Raw genomic sequence first — 26,421 nt, forward strand, 5'->3', positions numbered from 1 at the left:
ATTAGTTGCGATAACCTTATCTCTCTTTATTTGCTAATAGCTGCAAACATACAAGTCCAGCGCCAATGATTGCTTAAAACCTAGCAACCATTCATGCCCTGCCACATTGTGTATTCATCCATCAGGGTGCATGATAACAGGATTGTTTTGCATTTACAACAGATAATTCTAAGTGCAAACATGAAATTCTATTTAATATTTAATCACTAACGGAATACTGGCAGCTAGAGTGTGAATAACCACTCTGCTACTATGCTTAAATATAAAGGGCAACACTTGCTTTGGACTTCAGCACAATTTACTTACAATTTATCATTAAATTCCAAAGACGACTTTCTTTTTTATTTTCTCACTGGCTTTTTATTGCCCTTAAAAACAATCCACATACAGCTCATCTTGTTCTAAAAGGGTGGGTAAATTAAAACTGAACACTGCAAAATAGCTTCACACGTTGTGTGTATACTTAAATATTTTAGCAGTATGTAATTTACAGAAAATATAGCTATTTAAATAGATTCAGTGTCTTTCACAGAAAAAGCCATCAATCATTCTGAGTGGTGGGCAACTCTGCAAAAAATCCTGTAGTGACTTACCCTGGCGGGGTACAGGTTGATGAAATGGGCCGCCAAGTCCGTCTAAAAAATAATTTTTGAGTTTTTTCAAATTATGTTATTTCACCTTGAAACCTTGTAAGCTGTACCCATGTGGACATCATTTTAAAAATACTAATGGACTATGTTTTGAAAATAATGTTGGCGGATAACAAAGATTAGTGAATTTAACATACATTTGGTTATCAACACTTGAGAAAATAAAGCATGAAATAGCAATGACAAGGTTTTTTTTTTTTATCAGGCATCATTTTGTTTTATTATATATACATGTGAACATTTTTCCAGCTTCATTGTACATTTAAAATGTTTTTTTTTTTTTTAAATAGAACATTACAAAAATGAAAGAAAAGTAAAACAACAAAAAAATGAAATGCTGAAGCAGGACAGCAACTCTGTTTGCCTCGGTTTCCTGGTACAATATAAAGATTAGACACATCTTACAAAATATGTACATCAGATACCAAATATTTACATTTCTTAAGGCATTTCAGTTATTTGTATAAATGACTAGGCCTATAGTTTGCCTTTTTTTCCCCCAAAAACCATTAATTTAGAGAAATAAATAACCACACTGCGAAAGGAATACTTGTATAACAAAGAAAATATTTCTCTCTGTTACAAAGACCCATGTAAAACATTGTGCTTCTAACTAGTGCTGTATAAAAATGTATTCCTGATTTGTGGGCTTAATTATAAAATACCTTTGAAAACACTTCAAGTGGAGGTACTGTTCATAAGTTTATTATAAAACATTATTGTATGTATATTCATCAGGATTCAGCATGGCACAACTGAAAATAGCTGTGAAGTTTATTATGTTAAACATGGGGACATTGTTATAACAATTTGATCCAGTCTGATCCCTCTGTTGGCCAATCCATTGGAATGGCAAAAATATGTTCTATTAACTTGTTCAGCTTTTTCCAGAATTATATATGTAGCAATACATTCATTTACCCTTTGGAGGGCAGCCCAATATGCTTTGTGATCCAGTACAAAGTGCAAGTTACTAGTTTTAGGTCAAATAAATCCAGTCAGTAAAATGTGATCCTATTTCTGCCAGTGCTTTAAATATAAATAAACCAGCTCTTATGTTTGCTTTCCAGTTTGAGAAACTATCAATGGTTAGTTTCTCATGTATCATTTTTATATGATTTTTTGGGGGTAAATTGAATCACCTTTATAACCAAGATCTGTATAACATTAGTTTGAAGGTATTTAAAGCAATGTGTCCGTATTGTACCTTTTTCAAACCATGTCAAACACTAAAAGGCAAACACACACTAAGACCTTGTGGCCAGCTTGGTATTTGCAGTATTACTGACGTGTCAGACCAACAACGAACAAATCACCATTATACCTAAGTATAAGGTATTTGCATTTTGTGGGTCTCTTACACAGTTTTGCATAAACAGTATGGTAGCAAAAGACTTTTAACAAAATCTTAGCGTATGTTTTTAAATAAAAACCAAGATCACCAAGTAAACCAAGACATACTAGTAATACTAATATGTGTCCTTCCTATCCGATAAGAACCAATTTAAGAAAAATAGGAATGAAGTTATGCAATTTCAAGTAGTATCTGAGCTTTGTTCTTTGGTTACATAAACTTTCTACAATACCTGAAGGCTTTTGTCCTTTCCATTGCACATTTCTCTGACCTCCAATGTATTTACTAAACTTCCACTACGGTCAACAGTGCTTTGGTCAAAACAACTCAAAAGGTACAGTATATAAAGCTGTGTTTTTGTGAGATGTAAATAACCTTTGTAGCGAGCACCAGCTCTTTCTCATTCCTATTTGCATCAATACCGCAAAAGAAACCTTCTACAAAACTTTCCATCTAAACCACGCTTTTCCTTAGTTCCTCCATGCTGCATTCAAACTATACAAAAATAAAGTTCCAGTCACCCCCCCCCCCCCCCCAAAAAAAAAAAAAGCTTAGTGTGAAAATGTACCATCAAATCTAGCTGTGGCAGCAACATATCAAAAAAGTATATATTGGTAGCAAACACTGGGCAATACAAGTTGCCCATCCTCAGGGAGTCCTGTCTAATTCTGGTGTCTCTTCATGTGCAGAGCTAGGTGGTCGGAGCGTGAGAAGCTGCGACTGCACACTGCGCACTGGAACGGCTTTGCCCCGGTGTGTTTCCTGAAGTGACGTGTGAGCTCATCGGAGCGGGCAAACCGCCAGTCACAGCCTTCCCACATGCATTTATATGGCTTTTCACCTGAAACAAACAAACAAAAAACACAAACACAAACGCTTAAGAAACTTGGTTGCTACATTCAACATAATTAAGAAGGGCAATTCATATATTTCAAAAGATGGACTGAAGGACAGCTTGGGGTCTTGGTCAGTAAACTGAAAGTCTTTAACAGATTCACTGTGCTTATATCATGTAACATATGTACTTCAATGAGAATGAGAAGTCACGTAGTGTGGACAATGTAAATTTAAGAAGTTTCACCACTATGGAAAAAACCATATTGGCACACCAAGAATTCTCATACAAAATACAATCCTATAAATTCACCTTAACAGACAACAAATTAAAGTACAATAGCAAAATCAATATTTAAAAATGTGTCAGTTATCAAGGGAATCTGGTGATCTCTTAATACTGAAGAAAACTACCTCATAGCGATAATACATTTTTCAACTTTTACCCATAAACCACTGGGGTGTTTGGAGACCTGGGGAAGGGGACCCTCAGGGAAACATCCTTTTCTTAAATAAGACACCTGTACCAACACCTGTTACACTAGTTAAACCACTCCGACAGACGACACAAATGTTTTATGCAATGCTAAAAATGGTTTAACCTTAATCAAAATGAACTAACATTGTTGCAGTATACCAAACTTTAGTCAAGCAAACATACACAGGCAGATGTGACCAAAGATATCTATGTTACAGGCCTCTTACAGATATTTGTATTATACAGAAGGCAGATATACTCTCCCAAGTTTTTATTTATTTTAAATTAGTGCAGGCTAATTTGTCCCACTTTAATCAGGCAACTGTGACATCATAGGAATCACAGAATGATTAATGGCAAGCAATACACAGAACACATGCCTCATCTGGATTGCTATTTTACCTCATCCAAAAAGATGTATGAAACTTTAGGATATCAAGTACACTACAAGTTTTTTTTTTTTTATGTGGCTGTATCGGAGCAGAGACAAATTCCACAGATTTTTTGGTTTTCTGGTTGCTGGCCTGCTGACGTACTTAACATCTAACTAAACAGTTGCCAGAGTTTGTAATCCTGAGCTCCTGTCTGTTATTAAATATGGCATAACTTATTAGCACATAACATTCTGCTACTCTGCACCTGTTTCTTATTATAGCAACAGTTGTTTGTGGTAACAATTAAAATGTGTATATGGTCTTCCCATGTTTACCAATTGAAAGGATTTCAGTGCAATTCACAAGGTTACCCAAAATAGAGTACTTTTGTAAACTTTTGGGAACCATTGTAAATATTGTAAGTCACTCTTTCAGGAAACTTAAAACATACTTTATTTGAGAACCAATAACCTCTATAAATATATTTTTTCCTCTCCTTCCACAAGAGCCATTCAGAGTGAACTAAAGCCTTGGTATAGACAGGAACAAAGGGGCAGGTATACACCTGTAGAGGACACATTTTGCAAACAGCACTTTTCACCTCAAAGACAGACAAGATTGTCTTTATTGCATGTACTTATGTAGCTGTTGTGTAGACCCTTTCAGGTTAGGGAAAGCCCAGTGCTTCAAACGATACAGGATTTCTAAAGAGCACGACTGCTCAAAGAAAGCGTACAGGGCCTCCCAGAATGTTTGCAAAAGATGAATTGGACAGAGAACAAAAACAAACAAAAATAAAAGTGTATTTAAATGTCAAGGGAATTTTTTGTATTTTGTGAAATGATTGAGGTATTGTAGTTTTGCAAAATCTTAGTTATAAAAAGTTACAAAAACATATTTCTCGATATAAATGTATGCCATAAAATGTCCAAGTTGAATTGACCAAATGCTGCATAATCAACAGTACTTCCCACAGTACTGACATAACCCATTTCTTAACACCTGTAGAGTGTTATCATACTAACAGACAACTTTCTTTGCTTTTGTTGATCAACAAGCCCACAGACTGGACATTCAATTATATCACATAGCAGGGGAAAAGCTAAAAATATCCCACAGACACTCACTGAGCAGACAGTCTGAATGACAGATATTTGAGATATTATATACATGTGGATCCCCACTTTTCATTCAGAGTGGAAAGCAACACTTCTTCAATACTATGTCTCTGTGCTAGTGCTGGGACGAACACAGGATTTTCATGTTCGGATATTCGTTCATAATTTAAATATTCGTTTGGATATTCGTTTGTTTTCAAAAACTAATAAAAGCCATTATACTGCTCAGAATGCAGGCAGAGAAAGCACAGCAGCAGGGGCAGGGGGCGTGGCTGTGGCCCCTGTGTGTGTGCCTTTATTTTACAGCAAGACCTTACAATATGTAACCCGTTAAAATAGAAAAATATCCCAGGAGTAAAGAATATGTTGTGTAGGGCTTACTTTACCCCAGTGAATTAACTACAAAACAAAGGATGCCAAATAGCAGTTCAAGTTAAACGTTGTTCTGTTTATTCCCGAAATAAATAGTACATAAAGTTGACGCCGCATTTTATTAATTTTTTACTTTTTTTTCATTCCTTGCCATTGCTGTTTCTTCACAGTAAACAGTGGCCATAGACACATTTTCATAAAGTAATAACATGAGGTTTACTTGTGCCTTTTTGTAGCTGAACAAGCAAACAAAAAATGAAATTTAACTTTAAACACTTCAAATAAAACAAAACGTGGAAATGGCGCTGTAAAATGAAGGGGAAAAAACTCACCGTTTTGGTTCTCGATTATTACATTCCACATAACAAAGTTGGAACAAAAATATATATAATATATAAAATCTATATAAAAATCACTACACAACATTTCCAGCATAACACGTTTTTGACGCAGGTGGCCTTCCAAGAGGTCGCTATGCGTGCATGTCCATAATCTGGTTTGTTTAATTTTTGTTGTCTAAAACTTTTAAATAGAGGCTTAAGAGCTGTTGAGGTGATCCTGTGGGGGTTTATTTATTTATTTTTTAAAATATTAAAAACGAATATTTTTTGCCATTTTTGAAACAGCGGCACAACTTCTGGCGAGGCGGTAAATAAGTGCAAGGTATTTTTTTATTTTTGTCATTTCTAGTGAATACGAACACCTGATTTTTGTATCCAAATACATGTCAAAAAATATTCGTTCAGATATTTGGCCCAGCACTACTCTGTGCTCGTACATTTGGATGGCAGGATTAACTAAATTTGCTGAATGTTTGTTTTGAAATTTTAAGATATTTCAGCAATCATCGACTTCATTCATTAAGATAAACATCTCTGAACAATATGCTTACTCATTTTCACAGGAAAAACCATGTTCACATATATCAGAGCCAATATTCCATTACTGCATAGCAAATATTTCAGTGAACCTTTTCTGTAGAAGATATTTTTCAGGAATTACGTATATAATTTAGTCATTTAGCAGAAACTTTTACCTAAACTCAACAACTGCTGCTGCAGAGTCACTTACAATACAACCTCAGTTTTTTCATCTCATCTGAAGGACAGAGCACAAGGAGTTTAAGTGAGTCAGTGGCTGAGCCGGGATTTGACCCCGGCACCTCCTGGTAACAGGCCCCTTTCTTTAACCACTGGACCACCAAGCCTCCTTATAAAGGTTGAGGGTTACTAAAAAATTGAATCTTTCAATGCAAATCATTATTCAAATACAGGCCATTAACTATTGACTGAAAAAAATGACTGTGATTGTTTCCCCCAGTTCGAGTACGAGACTAGATGGTCCCTATAAATAAGGCAGAATTTATGGCCGTCCTTCCAAATGTACAAGATATGTTACATATAACACACCATTTCAGAAAATACAGGTCGGTTACAATGTACATGACCTTCTTATGCCAATAGATAAATATTGCACAGACAGTTTAGATTTATAGTGGCTGATAGTCATGCAAGTGATACTATTCCTAATTTATCTAGCACAATTTTAATAGTAACATGACTGTGGGTATTATGGCCCTTTTTATAACTACAATTAGCTCTACAGTATTTACAATGCATTCACTTAAATTAAATGTAATATTTAGTAGTCTCACTACCCAGTACTGTTTTTATTAGATGAGAGAAACAAAAAACTCTGCTTTATCACAATATGGACATCTGTATGCAGACCAAAGTCAGTTAAATAAATATGGGCGTTGATTCTAAATTTTTCTTTACAACCTTTTATTTGTATTCAATGTTTTAATTATCTTTGTAGTGTTCAATGAAAGGTGTGTCTGACAATCTGAAACTGCAGATAAGGCCCTGCGTTTTGTCTTATCCAGAGCTCTTGGTAAAGTCCATTTCCTGAGAATGTCAACAAACTCGGTTAACCTTGTTGCTGTTTAAAAGTCAATGTCTCTTATAGTTTTACCTCAGCATTTATAAGTATTTCTAAAGTTTGTCAACACCAAGAGTGGAGAGGTAGGGAATCCTTGGATTTGGTCAGATCAGACCTATACAGTCATTGGGATTACATTGTGACCTGTAGCAAAACAGAAAATAAATAAATGTGCTTACCAGTATGAGTTCTCAAGTGGGCTTTTAAGTGAGAAGACTTAGTGTACACCTTCGTGCAACCTAAAAAAAGAAATTAAATACACCGACACTGAGACACATTTATTTTTCACACTCCCCACCCCACCCCACCCCCTTTTAGCTGCCACGCTAAAATGTTATTCCAATATCTAATTTATATTTATATCTATTTATATTAAATGAGCATAAGAAAGAACAATTTGACTAAATATACTTATATATTTAGATATAGAAAGGGCAGATTCTGTACCAGTTTAATTTCTTTGAGGAAGTAAATATATATCTGAAAGGATATGAATGGAAATGTACTGCACAAACTAGATGTATCTGGTTTGGTAATTTTTATACTGCATGAGGAGTCTTGACTATTGGAACTACTGGCCAAGCACTGAAATGAAGTAAAAAGCTAGACAAGGTTTCTCAGCTTACCTTGGAAGTCACAATGATGGATGCGCCTCTTTTCCAAGTCTGGATTGGTCCTACGATTAAACCGGACTGGCATGGACTGCTGGGCTATTTGCATTGCTGGCGAGATATTGGGATTCTGGACCCCCAGCTTGGAAGCGATGCTTGCAGCGTAGGAAGGAGGAGGCGAGAAATTCTGTAACAATGTCTGCCTGTCGGGGCTGCCTGGCTCGGAGCTCGGAGGGGAGGGTGGGAAATAGGTTCCATGATGCTGTTTTATTTTATGTTGCTGTTGATGATGAAGAAAGTGTGTTGGAACTGTAAAGGTGCCATTGGGCATGCAGTGAAATTGTTTTACGGGAGTCTGTTGGCTGGCTAAATGAAGATCATTCAAATCAGACATCGCAGAAGGCAGGTGGGCATCACTATGAAACAAGTGACCCTGCTGAGGAATTTCTGGAGAAGGCATCTCTTGTTTGATATAGATGCCATTGACGTGAGTTCCCTGGGAAGTGTTGAACACACTTGTGAATTCGGGAAGGGTCTGTGCCATGTTAGTGGGACCATTCTGCTGGCTGTAAGAGCAGACAGGTTCAGTCTTTATTTGGGTCATGGCCGGTCTCTGGGGTTTGAATAACCCAGTCCGCAGATGTGTGATGTCAGGCAGGAAGACGTTCATGTTGATGCTATAAGGTGACCCTTCATCCTCATTAAAGAACTGGTCTATCCCCGAAGCACTGTCTCTGCGGAATTTCTTCTGTTCTTGAATAGTGGGGACTGGTGGAGGCTGAGGCTGAGGCTGTGGCATCAGGTACTTTTCCATTTCCGATCTTGTCTAGGAAGGCAAATGGAATCAAGTTAGATACTGATTAGCAGTGCATGTTTGGGTATGGGTTGTAAATAACACCAACAATCATGTTGATGATTTTATCTTGGATTACCAGTTTCCTGGTGATGTATCCACATTTTTTTTTTCAAATCAGTGGAATTTCCTGGTTAAAGTAAATTGAAAAACTTACTCAAAAAAGGTGCGTCATATTTATTGTACCACTTCTATTCAGTAACAGATGTATTTTATAGTAAAAAGAATTACTCTTGGTTAATTATTAAATGGCAATAGTGGAATAAAAGATACCAATATAAAAACACAAAATCTTTGACTGCCTCGTGACTGCAAAAACGTCTAACCTGGGCCACATACTTTCACAGAAGTGTTAAAAACAGCAGTTTAAAAAATGGATACAATACAGACAGCAAAATGAACACACAGCAGGGATTTGGCTAGGATTATATATTATATATATATAAACACATTCAGCAGGTCAATAACAGAATACATATTAATTTGTTTCTAAATGTTCTTACTACCCCTTTGAGCAGTGTTTAATGTCAAGCTACAAAACTGTAACACTAGACTTGACATTTTGATGCCTAAAGTGTAATCATTCTCTATGGTGGTGCTAGAGCGCATGTGGGTGGGAGAAGCTTGATATGTTACGAGTACCGTCATCAGCAAAACATTTACCAAGTGCTTCTCAATGGGCTTATGCTACATTCCCCCTTCTCCTGTAAAAACTCAGCTCATACCAAATCTTAAAACAGAACCAGCTGACAAACGGAAAATCTGTTGCATTGCTGTTCATTTATACATCCCTTAATGTAACATGCATCTGTATTTGTATGTTCAGTTTATGGCAAACAGAACAACTATGCCGTTTTGTCACGGCGATAGTAGGCTACTAATAAATATCAGAGACTAAACGGAATCACAGGACACGATAGCCATCACGGTAAACTGCTTTTACATAATAGTGGAAACCGTTCCGTTAAGACGTGGTGAGCTCTTGCTGAATTTAGATCTCCCAGCTGTCGTTTGGCTATGTATCTGTTTCCAAACCGTTTTCTAATCGAGACGGACACTGCTGGGAAGTTACAGGGTCTACTCGGAGGACTCTGCGTGGGCGACGCAGAGTCAGTTGCTGACGGGCTGATGGTCAAGTGCAAAAGCAACTGGAACTTCGCAGTCAGTCCCATCGAACAAGACTGACTTACAAAGTACCGTCACCCACCTCTTGGGGTTGGAAAGCCATGGACCTTTAAATGTATGCATTTGCCCTCAGACCAAGAAAGAAAAAAAAAAGCGATGTGCTGTAAACAGTTTGACACCTAGCAGTTCTAGCACGGCGCGTATGCGGTTTACATATTTTCTTAATCTAACATGAAATCTAAGAAGGCATCAACAAAAACACAAAACAGTGTGCCGATTACATCAGCAAAAAGAGGAAACCCCATCAGCAAACTGTTGTGAGGCGTCTCCTCTTAACACTCCCTGGCTGTAGGTATCTTCTAAACAGCGAAATTTAACTGTAGTTGTATTCCCCTCCTAAATGTTATGGAAACGAAAAGTGGGTTTTATTCTATATTCTTGCACAGAATTTAAATGTGTAAATGCCCAGAACTCAAAACATGCAAATCAGCTTTGTTGAAGCCAAGGCAAAACTTAAAAATTGAAAAGAACTATTTCAACCACTCATAGCGTGCTTTTTTTAATTTCATGAAATCCTGTTCCTTGTCGTGGTCTCATTACGCCTTTTATATCAACATGTACACGGATAAGTTTATATCCCCTACCTGGCTGAATTCATGTGTTAGAATCCTGACAGCAGTGTTCTTCATATGCTCTCCCACGAACGGAGTCGAGTCTCTCTCCAGGTTTTCCCCAGTCAGCGCAGGCTTGAGCAGGGTGTAAAACAGCTCCTCCTGCCCTGGACCCATCCCTGTACTCATTGTTAACAGAGTGGTGGTAGCCATACAATTACACGGAGGATGTAATATCCACAGTATGCCCACACAAAGAACACTTATCAGATGTACACTATCCCCAGCTGGCTGTGCCCTTGTATTCCTTCGCTCTACCTGTGCGTAGTGGACTTTATGAACTAACACTGTCACCGCATTTAGTACTTGAGGATCCACTTTGGGGGCGGAGCCAAGGTGTCACGATTGGCAAGACACAGCGCCAATAATATCACAGAGGAGAAAATTGTTACGTTATTTATTGTATTACTACGGCTAGGTGGTTATACTTTTTGGCAGTCCCAAAATAAAAAAAAAAAAAAAAAAAAAAAAAGGTTCAGTCGACGTATTTTAGAATTCTACACAAAACTGACAATTTACACCAAAACCATGTGATTAACAAAAAACGGAAAAACAGAGTTAAATTGAATGCAAATTATACAAGTTGTCTGAAATCCGTGTTTTCAAATGTTCATCCTTGTGTGTGTGTGTGTATCTATCTATCTATACTTGATCTGGGGTACAACGTGTGTGTTTTTTTTTGTTTGTGTGCACCTTATAAATATAATATACTTGGCTAATGATAATGTGCATGTAGCCTATGACATTGGGGAAAAAAAAAAAAATAGAAATTCCAGTGATACGTAGTTTGAACACCGCTACGCTAAATGTGTACCAAGAGTCTGGACCCCCCAGCGTATATGGTGTGGGCCTTGTTTACTTAAGGGGAGTTCCAGTGACAGGTATTGGTATGCCAAGCTTCCACTACTAACTGCAACAAGAAGCTAGGACATGCATCCGTTTTGGAGCTCTTAATGATAAAGGCATGCATTACTATTTTTACATTCTGTGTAACAAATTACGGCTCCTGGGACTGAGCTTCAGAAATATTTCACACGTCTTTTTCCGAAGGCAGTAAATCCACTTAGAAATGCGCTTGCCCACAAAAGTTACATCTTTGTTAAGGAGTTATGCTTTTGAAACCACTACAACTTACTGAATATATATTTTTCTGAATACACATTTGATAGACTTGCCAGATACATCTGGTAATAAGAAATGTACACTACTGTCTGCCGACAGGTTTTCATTTCTTCTTTATGTTTTATTAAACAGAAGGGTTTTTAAAAGTACACAAACTTTGCTTGTAACATGCATATAATCATTTTTAAACAATACATGTAAACAATTTAATAAGTGTTATTGAATCAACTGTTTTGATTTTGGAATGATAGTGTGAATAATTTAAGTTATACCACTATACCAGTCATTTAACACGCAATTGGTAGGATTTTACCAGCAATATTTTCATCATTGGCACAGTTGTGTTTTAAATTTATAACACCACCATAGTTTTTTTTTATTACCAGTAGTTAGCCACACCACCAGCCCCTTGTCCCCACACTTTTTGACAGAAGAAACACGTGCAGTGCAATGTTTAGTTGTGGTTATACACCCTCACCCCATACAGCGGCTCATTGAGGCCATTTGGAAGAAAAAAAAAAAAGCCTGCATTATGTCGAGATCACGAGAAAACGTTAGGTTATTATCATAACCCTGGTTAGCTAAGATAAGGTCCAGCTCCAGCGGGAGCTATGCAGCCTGGGGGAAGAGCAAAGTCAGCCGACTTACGTTGAGGGATCCCTGGGAAGGAGCGACTCGAGCTGCTCGCTTCATGCTGAGCACAAGGCCACAGCGGAATGTAACAAGCAACAGGCTGTAGTGCACACAATACGCATAATTAGTAAAACTACTGCAGAGATAGGTTTAATATCACATATAAGTTGTGTAAAAACACAATAAATGCAAAATATACACAGATTGAAGCAACAAGTACTCATCTGAATAAGGCTCTCTGATCAGGTCAGAGAGGCTTAGATCTGTGGGTGCAGTCCTTTTGTGCCCTTGGGGGTGGGGCCACAATTGCATCACAGGTTTGCTGAGCAGGTTTGGTACACAATTTTCAGGATTCGGGTCTTTAGGAGGTAAATATCCATTCGGTAATGGTTACATTTCATACTTGAAAGGAAACCATTCCGTAATCTCGTGGTCACAAGATAGCGGAACGGCTTTTTCGTGATCACAAAATAGTTTCTCTTGTGATCTCAAAAGAACGGAGAATTGTTGGATGTTTTTTTCGATGGTCTCAACGAGCCACTGTACACCCCAAGACCTTGGCCACCCACTTTTAGAAAGGCTCTGGCACCGCTGACAGTAGTGTTTTCAATGTATTACACCGGTAATAAAATACATGTTCATTGTAAATAAATAACGCCTTGTTCTGATCTAATCAGAATTGTTAGCTAAAAATCTGGACAAGAGTGGGTGGCAATTTTTTTAATTTAATTTAATTTTTTTAAAGTTTTTTTTACTAATGCTCAAAACAGGTAAAATCAAGCAGTTGAATGCTAAGCACACTGTGAAAAGCTTTCAGTGTTGTCATTGGTAATAATGGCACACAGCAGCAGGGTACTTAGCTTGTCCTGGTGAGAGCTTAGTAAACAACAAAGTACCCCCTGACACTAAATCACTCTCAGCAGGTGTGTGGTTTTCCCTGTAGTCGTGGTTATCATTCACTACAGATAGCAGTAGGAGCAGCAGCAGCAACACATGCTCTAGTCTGCAACATTAAATAATGCTTAAACAATTAATTTTACAGTGCTTTGAATCTGCCATTGGCATATTAAAAAAAAACCCAAAAACACACAACCTCTCACCCCCCCCCCCACCACCATTACTAAAATGCACTTTACATACTGTAAATACAGGTTTTAAAATGACAGCTCCAGGAAATAAATATTAACATTGCATAGTGGAAACCATGTAGATCGCATGCAAAACTGTTTATTTTGTTTTCTACAAAATATGGTACATTCAGAGACACCTGTCATTCACTGCATTTGTTCTACAACCACTTTCCATAAAAATGTATATATTCACACATAAAAAAAAAATACTATAACAACATTCTTGTCATGTAAAATATAATCTTACCACGCAGATTGAGTTTATTTATTCATGATGCTTTTTTGTTTTACATTTCAAAAAGTAGATAGAAATTATTTTTTCTGCTTCAGTTTTTTATACCACTCAGGAGGAGCATCTCTGTTTGTCTGAAAAAGAAAGCAAAGAAATGCGGTTACATAAAAATGAACACCACAATACAGAAAAAAAAGAAAAGAAGATGTCGTCAACTTGGCATTCTCCTGCTTTCAAATGTATATTCTTGTAGAACACTACGGCTTTTTCCAAAATTCACATCACGGTTTAGGAGGTTTCTAAATTCCAGCACATCTTATCTTGTGTACAGATGACATCCCATGTAAGAACATGAAAACAACAGCTCTTTTTTATATTTAATAGTTCTGAGTAAAATGTTGTCTTTGTAATTTATAGTAAGTTAATACTTTTATAATACATTTATGAAACATCACTTTGCATAGTTGGAGCAGTCCAACATTGCTTAGCTGTCCTTGTGCTCAAATGTGATCTCTTTCACAATAAGCGACACCCTACACATGCATTAGAAAACTTAGAAAACTTCTTATATGGTTCAGAAACACGCCTGGGTGGTACATGTTTACAGGGTTCTCTTTATGCTGCTCCATTCAGATTACTGGGGAATGATCTCATGCCCATTCCCCACAGAAAGTCCCACTTACAAACAAAGTTGGTTTGGGTTGGATATTTTCCTCTCCATCCATGCTGACAAATGCTTTTGGCATACGTACTGCAGTCGCACTTGCTGCTTCGTTACGAGGATGAGGTAATCCATCGCCATAGCGTTGGGTGTGCATGTTAATCAGAACCTGTTTCATTACAGATAATTCCTGGTAAATGAAAATTAGAAAATATGTTAAAAATCTGTGAACAATATAAAGTTGAAATAAAAATTCTACAATAACTAGATATGGACTCTGCTGTTTTGAAACATACAGAAAACAACACGGTTTATTTAAATGATATCAACATATTTAATGTGTTTATGTAGATTCTGTTGTGATTTTTGTCATGACATTGGGTGTGAGATCTACACCTTCAGCAAAATTATAAGGTTTAGTTAGGGCTTATAGCTTCCAATGAGGATGCAGTTTATAATGATTATAAAAATAAAATATACAGTATTTTATATTATATACTTTTGAAACCATCTGCAGTACAAGAGCAGTTCATTGAAGTTTGGCTGCATATGCGTAGTAATGAATTTAAAGAAAATTTACTCTTAAGCAGTTTTCATTGAATATGAAGTTAGCATCTCAAATGCTTTATAAGATAACAGTAGTTGAAATAGTGGCGACAAAATGACAATATTTTTTTCTGGTAAATTCCCTTCACAAATAAAATTACTTGAATACCTTGAGAGACATGGTAAACTGTATCACTGCAAGCATCCAGCATCATTGCTAAATATTCTTGGTCATTTAATATTACTATTTAGCACAGTTCAGCCATATGTGTTGGCATGTAAAACAGCTCAACTGCAGCACAGCTGTTTAAGAGGACTGCAAGCTTTATGCCAACATGTTGCTTAAAGTTGTGAAGTCGGCAAATATGTTGCCAAGGGGATGCATAGAGAGAATTCTTCGTTGAAAATAGGTCAGACACGCAGCTAACAAACTGCATGTCCCATTAAGGATGTATTCATGTGATGTTTTGACAGCACAAATACCTGTACAAATCATTCAGTCACTTCTACTAGGTGAAAAAAAGGAAGGTCGACACAAAAACGAAATAAATGGTCGACTACATTCTTCAATAAATACAAAAAAACACATATAATCAAATAAACATGAGCTAAAATAGCAAGATAATATTTTAAATCTTCTATAATGGTGAAGTTAACCCTGTCAGACATGTCCTTAACTTCAGGCTTTTTGTCATCATAAATATCAACTGTACTTCTACCAGAAAGTAAAACAGCAGGTTGTCCCATATGCTGATGTGTTTTGGTAAAACAAGCACCTGTCAACTACTTCACACCCACTTCAGGTTAAAACAGGGGTTTTCAACCGGGGGTACTTCTAAAGGTCAGAGGGGGTATGCAGGTCAACTCAAATAAAAATGAAAGTAAGAGAAAATAATGACCTTGAATAATGACCCCTTTTTTTTTTAAATGGTACTATATATTCTCTAAGTGTATTATTGTTAGTAATTAATTTTATCTTGAGGTTAATGTTTTTGATAGGCTACTATAAACGGCACACAATTATGCTGATGTGGGAAGTAAATAGTATAGTCATAAACATTTATAGTGCAGACTATTTTGTATTATTCATAATGACTTTGCCCAATAGAAAGTGTTTCCAAATATTCCTAAATACTGTCTTTTAATTCTGTACACCCAAAGACATGTAATTAAGTTTTAAGAATGAAGCCTACTTTTCGGTTTTCTGTCTCAGCAGTTTGTCAGCCCCAGACTGAAATTTGTGAAAAATTATATGTTAAATAAAACGGGAAAAAAAGAAATGTGTTAACCAGATTATTCTGCCTTTTACTGCAACTGTGGTACCAGTCAGTGAGCGAAAACTGTAAAGGGTACTTTAGCAGAAACCTCCTGACAGAAGGTGTACAGTTTCAAAAAAAAGGTTGAAAACCCCTGGGTTAAAAAGAAATGTATAACAAACTTTTGTTTCCTAAAAAAACAAACATTCTATGACAACACTAATTCAATATTTGTTTTGTTTGTTAACACTATTCAGTGTGTTTTAGTATTGTCAGAATCAAAACAAGATCTGAAAAACAACTTTGTGATTTTATTGTACAGGTCTTTCCAAGCAGTTAAACTTTGAACCGGTTTTAAAACCTGTTGCATTAGTTTATTAGCTATCACAGATTTTAAATTCTTTTCAATAATTTGCCTGAATTATAACCGGTTTCTGCCAATTTTGGAAGACAGTTTCATTGGGTGTACAATTGTACTAAAGGCGACACCACCTGGTCATTAAATGTGTAAAAACTGCTTCAGGCTTGGAGGTTGTTTTGTAATCTATTAACTTGAACACTGTAAATTATTCAGTGCTGTGAATGTGTATTTGTTGGTACAGTTGAGTTTTGATATCTAACAGTAAATGAAGATACATGGTTGTTTTATAGGTTCTCTTTTTCCAACTGATAAATGCCAAAGTTTCTAGTCAGGTTCAGTATGCAGCACATTTGGTTTTATTTTTACCGTACAGTAAACATGTTTAACACAATTTTTGTTCCTGGGTAGTAAGTGTTATTTCTTAATTGCTTATGCCTCAAAAGTATAGAAAATGGCTATTATTCCCCACAAACTTTGCTTTTGTGACCAGGACAGTGATATTTTGAAATTGACCTATTTCCAATGAGAAAACGGGCGAATGTGTGTCTTTTCGTTCACATAAAGTCAGAAAAAAACAACATATGAATCCAAATTAACATGTATTTATACTAAAGTAATACAAAAATGACTACAAAAGATTTAGAAGTGAGTAGTTTTTCGAGATTTACGATTATACTGTAAATCACTTTCACGAAACAGCCCCCAAATGTAGTATCCCATCATGTTCTCGTTATACTGTCCTTGGTAGCGGCGTTCAAAGTCCAGTATATCCTGGTGGAAGCGCTCGCCTTGCTCCTCCGAGTACGCTCCCATGTTCTCCTTGAATTTATCAAGATGAGCATCAAGGATATGGACTTTGAGGGACATCCTACAGCCCATTGTGCCGTAGTTCTTCACCAGAGTCTCAACCAGCTCCACATAGTTTTCGGCCTTGTGATTGCCCAGGAAGCCCCGAACCACTGCGACAAAGCTGTTCCAAGCCGCTTTCTCCTTACTAGTGAGCTTCTTGGGGAATTCATTGCACTCCAGGATCTTCTTTATCTGTGGTCCTAAGAAGACACCGGCTTTGACCTTTGCCTCAGACAGCTTAGGGAAGAAGTCTTGAAGGTACTTGAAGGCTGCCGACTCCTTATCTAGAGCTCTGACAAATTGTTTCATAAGGACCAATTTGATGTGCAGTGGTGGCATCAGCACCTTCCGGGGGGTCCACCAGTGGCTCCCACTTGACATTGTTCCTCCCCACAGAGAACTCAGTCCGCTGTGGCCAGTCCCGCCTGTGGTAGTGCGCCTTGGTGTCCCTGCTGTCCCAAAGGCAAAGATAGCAGGGAAACTTGATAAAACCGCCTTGGAGACCCATCAGGAATGCCACCATTTTGAAGTCTCCTCATACTTCAAGGCGCCCAGCAAGGTATTGATGCTGTTGTAATCCTCTTTGAGGTGCACCGAGTGAGCCAGGGGAAGAGACGGGTACTTGTTACTATTATGGAGCAGCACGGCTTTGAGGCTCCTGGATGAGCTGTCAATGAAGAGGCGCCACTCATTCTGGTTACAGGCGATTCCGATTGCCTTGAACAGACTGGTCACATTGTGGCAGAAGCAGAGCCCATCTTGACGGGTGAAAAAGCTGGAAAAAAGGTTGGTGACGCTTCCTCTGATCTGCGACTTGCACACTTTCATCCAACAAGTTCCACTGCTTGAGCCTAGACGTCAAAAGCTCGGCATTGGACTTGGTGAGACCAAGATCTCTAATCAAGTCGTTGAGGTCTTTTTGGTTGGGGTAGTATGGGTTTCTCTCCTCAGCTCCACCTCTGAAATTGTCATCTGGATCTACAACGTCTTCCTCGCTCTCTGACTTGCTGCTCTCTTCTAAAGACGGCTGCTCTCTCTCCGGAGGAGTGGGTACGGGGAGCTCATGGCAGTGTGGCAGTGTGGCACCGGGGCGATGGATGAAAGAAGGTCCGGATACGTGATAGCAGGTGCATTCTTGCCAGTCTGACGTTTGGAAGGGTCCACCATGCAGAAGTAGCAGTTGCATGAGTGGTCAGTGGGTTCCCGCCAAATTCTTGGGATAGCGAACTTCATGGCTCTCTTTTCCCCTCTGTACCATCCTACAAAAATACATTTATTTCACCCAGCACTGAATCTATCTGGAATGTTCTGGAAAATAGGTAAATTTCAAAATATCACTGTCCTGGTCACAAAAGCAAAGTTTGTGGGGAATAATGCCATTTTCTATACTTTTGAGGCATAAGCAATTAGGAAATAACACTTACTACCCAGGAACCAAAAAAAAAAAAAAAAATTGTTACACGGTGTTATAAACACACTGTTTACAATAGATTATTTGATTGTAACACTGTTCTGCCTTGTAAAGATTTTTTTTTTTTTCTTTGTATGACAAACTTTCTTGTGATTGAGGGTTTACAGTTATGGATGGGTTTTCTAAACAAAATCTGCTTAGGAAATCCACATTTCCTAAGCAAGGACTACAAAGAACACATTTCATGTGAATGTGTGTGACAGCTGCCAATTACTAAAATATCACTTTCTCAAGGGAATTCAAAAGACAGGCACGCCACTGAACTAGTTAGCCAGGACAAAACCATTACCTCACGGTGGTTCAGAAGCCGCTCTAAATCTGCTGCCATGTTATTCTTGACTCTCTGCAAATCAGTTCTCTCTTTCTTTAAGGTGCTGAAAAACAAAACAAAAAACATCATGAATAAATTAGGGTTGACAATTAAATCGCTGTTAACTTCTGCGATTAACATGTTAATTTCTTTAGAGAGTAATGTTTTTAACACACGTTAACTCTTGACCAGAGGGTTGTGGGTTCAATCCCCAGTGGGGAACACTGCTGTTGTACCCTTGAGCAAGGTACTTTACCTAGATTGCTCCAGTAAAAACCCAATTGTATAAATGGGTAGTTGTATGTAAAAAAAATAAAATAATGTGATATCTGTATAATGTGAAATAATGTATAATGTGATATCTTGTAACAACTGTAAGTCGCCCTGGATAAGGGCATCTGCTAAGAAATAAATAAATAATAATCACACTCCTCTGTTTTGACCCTCTTAGCATACCGGAATTCATTCCTTGCAGCACCATATTAAAGTTCATGGAACACCATGAGTGCAGTCGGCGTTTGCATAGGAAGTTAGTCATATAACTGCATTATGGAGCAAAGTACTAAAAGTATAACAATATAATAGTATTTACAATTGAGGAGAATAACCGTTACTCAACGAATGCTTTGTTTTATTTAGACTATATAAAGATATGAATAAAAGATAATGCTTTTTTAGTTTAACAGCAATGAAAATCAGTAAAAGATACAATTTTAAAAGGAAACTGATAAGAAAATACAGTAAAATTTGAAATGCATTAAGGTGAGTAATAAACTGACTCATAAGAACATAAAGTTTACAAACGAGAGGAGGCCATTCAGCCCATCTTGCTCGTTTGGTTGTTAGTAGCTTATTGATCCCAAAATCTCATCAAGCAGCTTCTTGAAGGATCCCAGGGTGTCAGCTTCAACAACATTACTGGGGAGTTGGTTCCAGACCCTCACAATTCTGTGTAAAAAAGTGCCTCCTATTTTCTGTTCTGAATGCCCCTTTATCTAATCTCCATTTGTGACCCCTGGTCCTTGTTTCCCCGGGTCGACATTGTCTATACCTTTTAGGATTTTGAATGTTTGAATCAGATCGCCGCGTAGTCTTCTTTGTTCAAGACTGAATAGATTCAATTCTTTTAGCCTGTCTGCATACGAAATGCCTTTTAAACCCGGGATAATTCTGGTTGCTCTTCTTTGCACTCTTTCTAGAGCATCAATATCCTTTTTGTAACGAGGTGACCAGAACTAAACACAATATTCTAGGTGAGGTTTTACTAACGCATTGTTAAGTTTTAACATTACTTCCCTTGATTTAATTTCAACACTTCTCACAATATATCCAAGCAGCTTGTTGGCCTTTTTTATAGCTTCCCCACATTGTCTAGATGACGACATTTCTGAGTCAACTCCTAGGTCTTTTTCATAGATTCCTTCTGCAATTCCAGTATCTCCCATGAGATATTTATAATGCATTGTGATTTAGCAGTTGGTTCAAACAATCTAACAGCAATTGATGGAAGAAGAAGAAGAAGAAGAACAAGAAGAACAAGAACAAGAAGAAGAAGAACAAGAAGAAGAAGAAGAACAAGAAGAAGAAGAACAAGAAGAACAAGAACAAGAACAAGAACAAGAAACAATACACATTTCTCTTACATAGTGCTCTTCATGCAAGCATTCCAGGGCACTTTACAAAAGAAATATGAAAAAGCCTGTGTCTAATATATAATCCAGCTGCAAATAAACAGACCCAAACAACTATGTTTACAAACAGGATTTAAAACATTCAATTGTGCTAGCATTCCTGATATGAATCGGGAGCAAGTTCCATAGATGAGGGGCATATAACTAAATTCAAACAAATTTTAGGAACTGTCAGAAGATTATCATTTTCCGATCTCAGGGAACGACCAGGGACATATGGGGTGAGCAGATCTTGAAGATAAGGTCCAAGACCATGTAAGGCCTTATAGGTAATAAGAAGAACTTGAACAGCACTGAACAAACTGTCCCATATTACGCAGGTTTGCTCTATTTGTATGTATAATGTGAAATGTGTATGTGTCGGTTATAAAAAAAAATAAAAAACGTACTGCACTTGATATGCTTATTTAAAGCAAGCCAGGAAATTAAAGTATATCACAGTATATCAAATATTGTAATTCAAAAGTAATACATGAGGGAAGGACTTATGGAAAAGTGAGTGATATATGTTTTTATTGTTCATGAAAGTTAAAAATACATTACATAAATAAACTCAGTGTGGTTAGCCATTTCATGAATACATAGTATGAAACTGTATTCTTATGTTCATCCAGTCATTCTGAACTTCCCTGCACAAGGCTCCTTACTCTTCCTTGGCAATTATCCCAACCCATTACCTGTGCACTATACCTTGCGGGCGACTCAATAAACAAGTTACAACAGAAATCTCAAAAGCAACTGCTTTGCGTGCCTAGATTCAAAGAGTGAAAGATTCTCAGGGGTTCATACTCCTACTCATGGTGCTGGTTTTTTTGGTGAACAATGAAAGTTATGATTTGTCACCTTTTGGATGAATGAAAAAGGAAATGGAACATAAGGGTGTGTTGGTGGCCCAGCAGCTAGTGCGCTTTGGCAATAAGGACAAAAGTTGGATACCAGCCCGGGATAACACAACAGTACGGACTACACAAACATCAAGATATTTGATTTATGAAGGATGATTATTTGCCCTTTCACAATAAAACAAGTTTACTTTATTAAACAGATTTAGAGACTTGGTACCCAAACAATAATTCCTGTACAACATTGGTGAGATTTAGATACACCACTGCCGAGATCAAATGAATAGACCTCTTCCTCAAACAAGATTTATTTTAGTGTACTACACATTTTGTTGTATGCAGCTATGTGATTTTGAGGTTCAGTCATGTTCATTATGGAGTCCATTTCAATGATCTAAAATCAGTGGCACTTAATTCTGGTCCTCGAGATCTATTTATTTATTCCAACCAGGTCCTAAATTAGTTAATTGCTTCTTAGCAGCTTCAATTAACTACATTAGAACCTGCTTGGAGTGGATCTGATCTCGAGGGCCAGAGCTGAGTACCACTGATCTAAATAGCAGTGGACTTTAATTCTGCTGCCTATTAACCCCAGTGATGAACCAAGAAAAGGGTATGGGAACCACAGACCTACAAAAGGGAAATATTTCTGCAAAGAAGGAGATGGGTTGACAGAAGAATAATGAAATCCTGGCATTTTAGAAAGTTAAGCCCCTATAAAATCAGTAATAATGACAAATTAATTCAAAACTTCACCACATTTGTACATTTTGAATCAAGTGTATTGGCAAACTGATATTTTAGACATAAGTGGTTTATGTTGTTATATTCATCTTTATAAAAACAGCTAAGGAAATGTTTAGTTTGGGTAAAAACAACTCACAAAATGTTAAATGCTGTTGGTATTTACCTGACATCATTCTCCAGCTGTGAAACACACTCTTTCAGAGCCTGGATCTGGGAGTCCTTTTGACGAACTGTTTCTATTAGATAGCTGTATGGTTGCTGTGCTTGGTTCAAGAGGTGATTAGCTCTCTCCAGCTGGAAGAAAGGAATGGAAAAGCTATCTAAAGAAAAACAAAAAAATATGCCATAGCTTATTTAAACACTATAACACATAATGTTTAACTACACATGGCCTTCTGGTCTATGTATTGGCCCACAATAACTGCAAAATTATATTTGCTGTACATATGTGCTACTAAAGCTGGCCAACACTGACAGAGCATAGAAATCATGCTTCTGGGGTAAAGACTAGACTGGGATAAGAAGGCTCATCAAGATGTGCTGAATGCACATTAGTTGTGTGTATAGGGTAGCTAACTCAAGCAGACTTGGTAACAAAGCTAATTGTTTTTATTATTTAAGAACACTCTTATTTTTGGGCTATTTGAACTTGGATGTCAGTTTAACTAAAAAATACATTTACAATTATAAATACAATTACAATTATAAGCCACAATTAATACAAAAATAAATGGAAAGGCAATGAATAATCTGTATTATAATTTAGTTTTTTGGACAATTTTCCATCTCTTATCCACCAGTCTAACCATAGGCCTTTTTAAATACTAATAGTGACAGCTGCTTGAAAAGGCGGTACTTTGAAACAGCTGCCTGTCAATTACTGCTCTTGCCTTTGTCTAAAAGGTTCTGTGTTTCTGTATCCCACTAGATGTTTTTCTTCACCTGTACTGTCTGCACTGTTCCTTAGTTTGGCAAAAGAAATCCTCACTTCTCCCCTTGTATCGAACTAAACAATATACACAATGAACTGCATGACTGTGCAAGTCTTAGGGAATGCATTACAGTTACGTTTTCCCTGGGTCAAAGATACTTTTATTTGGTTTCCTAGATACTGTAATCTAAAGGCAAAACAAATATGAACATGAATATGCACCATGGCAATATAAAAACATTTTCTGCCAATATAAGCACTAATGAGGTTGTGCTGCAATATTTACATTGCAGAAAACTCTGACTTAGCAGTTGTTTTCATTACTCTTATTTGGTATCATCAGTGAGTGCTAACACATGCAGTCTAATCCACTCAAATTAAATTTGGTGTATTTGTTGCATTGCTTTACTAATCATTTTAGAGAGTGGGATGTGTTTCACGCCTTCAAGTGAGGTCATTATCAACACAATCCAACTCGTTTATCCAGTAGTATTTAATGGGGTGAACCAATACAAACTTCAAAATCAACTAACGGCCATTAACGGCCCTGTCTGAATTAAGAAATGTCTTTTCTTTACAGATTATGGCCCACAAACTAAATCACGCCTGAATAAATATTCTCATTAATGCGACCAAAGTAAAATGATAAATGTAAATATAAAAGAATTGACGGCAATAAAACAAACTGGCAGTCCATTTTCACATTTCATTTAAGCACATACAGTAAAGAGTATGTTACAACTCTCTAAAAAGGACAAACTGTTTTCTCAAATGTATGCAAGTAAATCACTAAAATATAGTACAGTAAACCATGAAAACATAGGTCTCCACAGTCTTCATTGATAAAAGAGGAGAATTGTATTCTTCATCTTTACATCTGTTTTGAAGACAGTACCCGAAGCATTTAGTCTCCATCACAGGACCACGGACAAAACCATAATCAAACAAATCATCCATTAAAGATACGGGACAGCTATATGGTAGTTGTAAGTCTGAGGTCTAAGAGTTCTCATTAATGTATGCCTTCTGAGATATTAGGTATTGAAAAGTACAATATTGTTTTGGTCACACGACTGCTGGGTCATTCCATCTCAAGTGGACCAAGAGGGGGTTGCTTGACCACGTTACATCAATTCATTTTTGTTGGAAAGTCCTTCAAATGCATCAAGAAAAAGTAGGTCAAAGGTTATCGATATTGCCATTTTTACTACCTTCAGAAATGTTCTGACCACACAGGGCATGCACATAAGACCTAGACTGGAACACATATAGTTTTCCAGTCTATCTCAATATAGTTTATGTATCATCAACCAATAAAGGAGGAATAACCCTGCTGCAATTTCTTTATTATGCAATACCTAGGATTTAACTTGAGAGAATCATAAAATACAGTTGTCTAAAAAAGGAGAAGACAACAGCAGAAAGCTCTTTGTAAACTAAACTTGCCATAAGAGGTAACAGAAGAGCAGCAGTGGAGTTTACAGCAAGCACTGGAAGAACCCCATGAACTGCACTGTAAAGTTCTTTATGGGGTCTTTAACAAAAAGTGTGCTAAACAAACAGGTGCTTAACAAAATAAACACCTCCAACCAGCTTAACCAGCTGATTCTGAAAAGTTATTTTGAGTGAGTATCTAGCATTAGTGCATACCTAGTCTTCAGAATACACTAACCTTTCTTTCTTTTATCTCTTCTTCATAAGTTTGGGTTGGAGCCAAATTAGGAACAAAAAGAACATTTTGTTGAGGTAAATGTTAGTTTGAATATTTTGTGAGAGTACTGAAACCCGTTTTAGTATGCTTGCAGTAATGTGATTATTATTAAAATTGCTTACCTCTTGAGATATGTGTTTAGTCTGGGCACTCTGTCGTTCCAAGTCTCTCCTCAGTAAGGTGTTCTGCTTCTCTAGCTGCAGTAACCTTCTGGCTAGATGAACACTGTATCAAAGATGCAGATATAAGTAAAAACACATACAATCTAATAAATAAGATACTTGATCTAGCACAACTATATAAAATCACAGACTTGGATAAAAACAAAAACAATATATATATTTACACACACACATATACACACACACACACACAAAAAAACATAAAATGTGACGTGCCACATGCAAACCAGAGGCCTCTATCTCTAACCTATTTACAAATACCTAGTTTACATAAGACAAACATATAAGCTGCTTTTATACCATTAAAATGTACCAAAAGCTTAGCTTGCTCAGCCGGAATTCTACCTGTGCCATGCTTGTGTCAGATTGAAGTATATGTAAATGTAGTAGAAACAGCTTAAATGTCAGTAAGCAACCACAATTGAGATAATGTTGGATGTTGTTTGCAGCAAGGGTTATTAAATTGTTGCTTCCAGGATGCTGTGGTAAACGCTATCATTTGTTTGTGAGGCTATTTGTTAAGATTAAGTGAAAACAAACAAATAAACCAAACAAACAAAAAGCTTGCAATGTCAATACTTATTAGATCCAAGTGTATAACAACCACCTGCATCCCATGTGAGAAATAATAAAACTAATAATCTACTGTATATGATATAAAGATGCCAACTCGAATTAAACCTGCAAAAGACATCCAACATTAAAAACTGACTTAGCCATTGATATATCTGGACATTATGTGAAAAAGGAATGCAGTCGTATTATGCAGGTTTTGTACCCCTGACTATGTATATTTATTTTACATATTGAAGTAGATTTGTTTTTTTTGTTTTTTAAAACCATGTTGTTTGTTTTGCTTTCCTGAGGTACACTGGTGCTTGCAGGTCACATTCAAAACCATCTGTTGCTGCAGTAATAAGCATGAGTGTGCCTGTTTAGTTCACTGTGTGAGTGAGCAGTAAAAAGGATTCAAATCAGAAAAATTGGGCGACCGGCAGCCAAAAATAGGAAAAAAAAAAAAACATGTAAACACACTTGTAAGCCAACAAGGCATGTTTTTTTAAATGTACAAAACTAGGAATCATATTACAACATTTAACCCCATTTTGGAGCACTGCAGATATTAAGATAACTTTTAATTGAAGACATTACACAAAAATACAAGCAGAACATAAACATGTCTGTTTAAATACTTTGTTTATACTGCTATTTAAAGCAAAAGCACATACTTCACTAAAACTAAAATATCCTGTTTGATGGTTTCAAACCTTGACAGAGGTGTTCAGGTTTAATCAATCTTACATGGCAGTGGTCCAAAACAATGTCTCATGTCTCATCTTGTTTCAGTTGATAGAATCTGATTAA

At 36.9% G+C, this 26,421-nt stretch overlaps 2 protein-coding genes across 3 annotated transcripts in view; both read right to left on the bottom strand.

Moving 5' to 3' along the window:
- Window positions 1-851: 851 nt before the first annotated feature.
- On the bottom strand, window positions 852-10,710 carry LOC117405317 (Krueppel-like factor 5). Its single transcript, XM_034008273.3, has 4 exons — window positions 10,355-10,710; window positions 7,748-8,558; window positions 7,301-7,360; window positions 852-2,845 (listed from the first exon to the last, which is right to left on the bottom strand). The coding sequence occupies exons 1-4, from the start codon at window positions 10,532-10,534 to the stop codon at window positions 2,667-2,669; spliced, it is 1,230 nt and encodes a 409-aa protein (XP_033864164.3). The 5' UTR covers window positions 10,535-10,710; the 3' UTR covers window positions 852-2,666.
- Window positions 10,711-13,343: 2,633 nt separating this feature from the next.
- pibf1 (progesterone immunomodulatory binding factor 1) overlaps window positions 13,344-26,421 on the bottom strand; it is a 42,369-nt gene continuing 29,291 nt past the window's right edge. The window contains exons 14-18 of one of the 2 annotated variants that reach the window (XM_034008294.3): window positions 24,997-25,099; window positions 22,396-22,526; window positions 18,932-19,016; window positions 14,182-14,349; window positions 13,344-13,632 (exon numbers count right to left, since the gene is read on the bottom strand). In XM_034008294.3, the coding sequence (XP_033864185.2) occupies window positions 13,579-13,632; window positions 14,182-14,349; window positions 18,932-19,016; window positions 22,396-22,526; window positions 24,997-25,099 (541 nt within the window). In that variant the 3' untranslated portion in view covers window positions 13,344-13,578. Of the gene's footprint in view, window positions 13,633-14,181; window positions 14,350-18,931; window positions 19,017-22,395; window positions 22,553-24,996; window positions 25,100-26,421 lie in introns of those variants that run through there. The other variant, XR_004544848.3, reaches the window with a different exon arrangement.

Source organism: Acipenser ruthenus, chromosome 9 (genome assembly GCF_902713425.1).
Source record: "Acipenser ruthenus chromosome 9, fAciRut3.2 maternal haplotype, whole genome shotgun sequence".
In the NCBI taxonomy this organism is placed as follows: domain Eukaryota; kingdom Metazoa; phylum Chordata; class Actinopteri; order Acipenseriformes; family Acipenseridae; genus Acipenser; species Acipenser ruthenus.

Coding starts and splice junctions, on each gene's coding strand:
- LOC117405317 (XM_034008273.3), bottom strand. CDS start 10,534: ATGGCTACCACCACTCTGTTAACAATGAGTACAGGGATGGGTCCAGGG. Junction 8,559..10,354: donor TAACACATGAATTCAGCCAG/GTAGGGGATATA, acceptor TTGCCTTCCTAG/ACAAGATCGGAAATGGAAAA. Junction 7,361..7,747: donor CCATCATTGTGACTTCCAAG/GTAAGCTGAGAA, acceptor TTCTTTTTTTAG/GTTGCACGAAGGTGTACACT.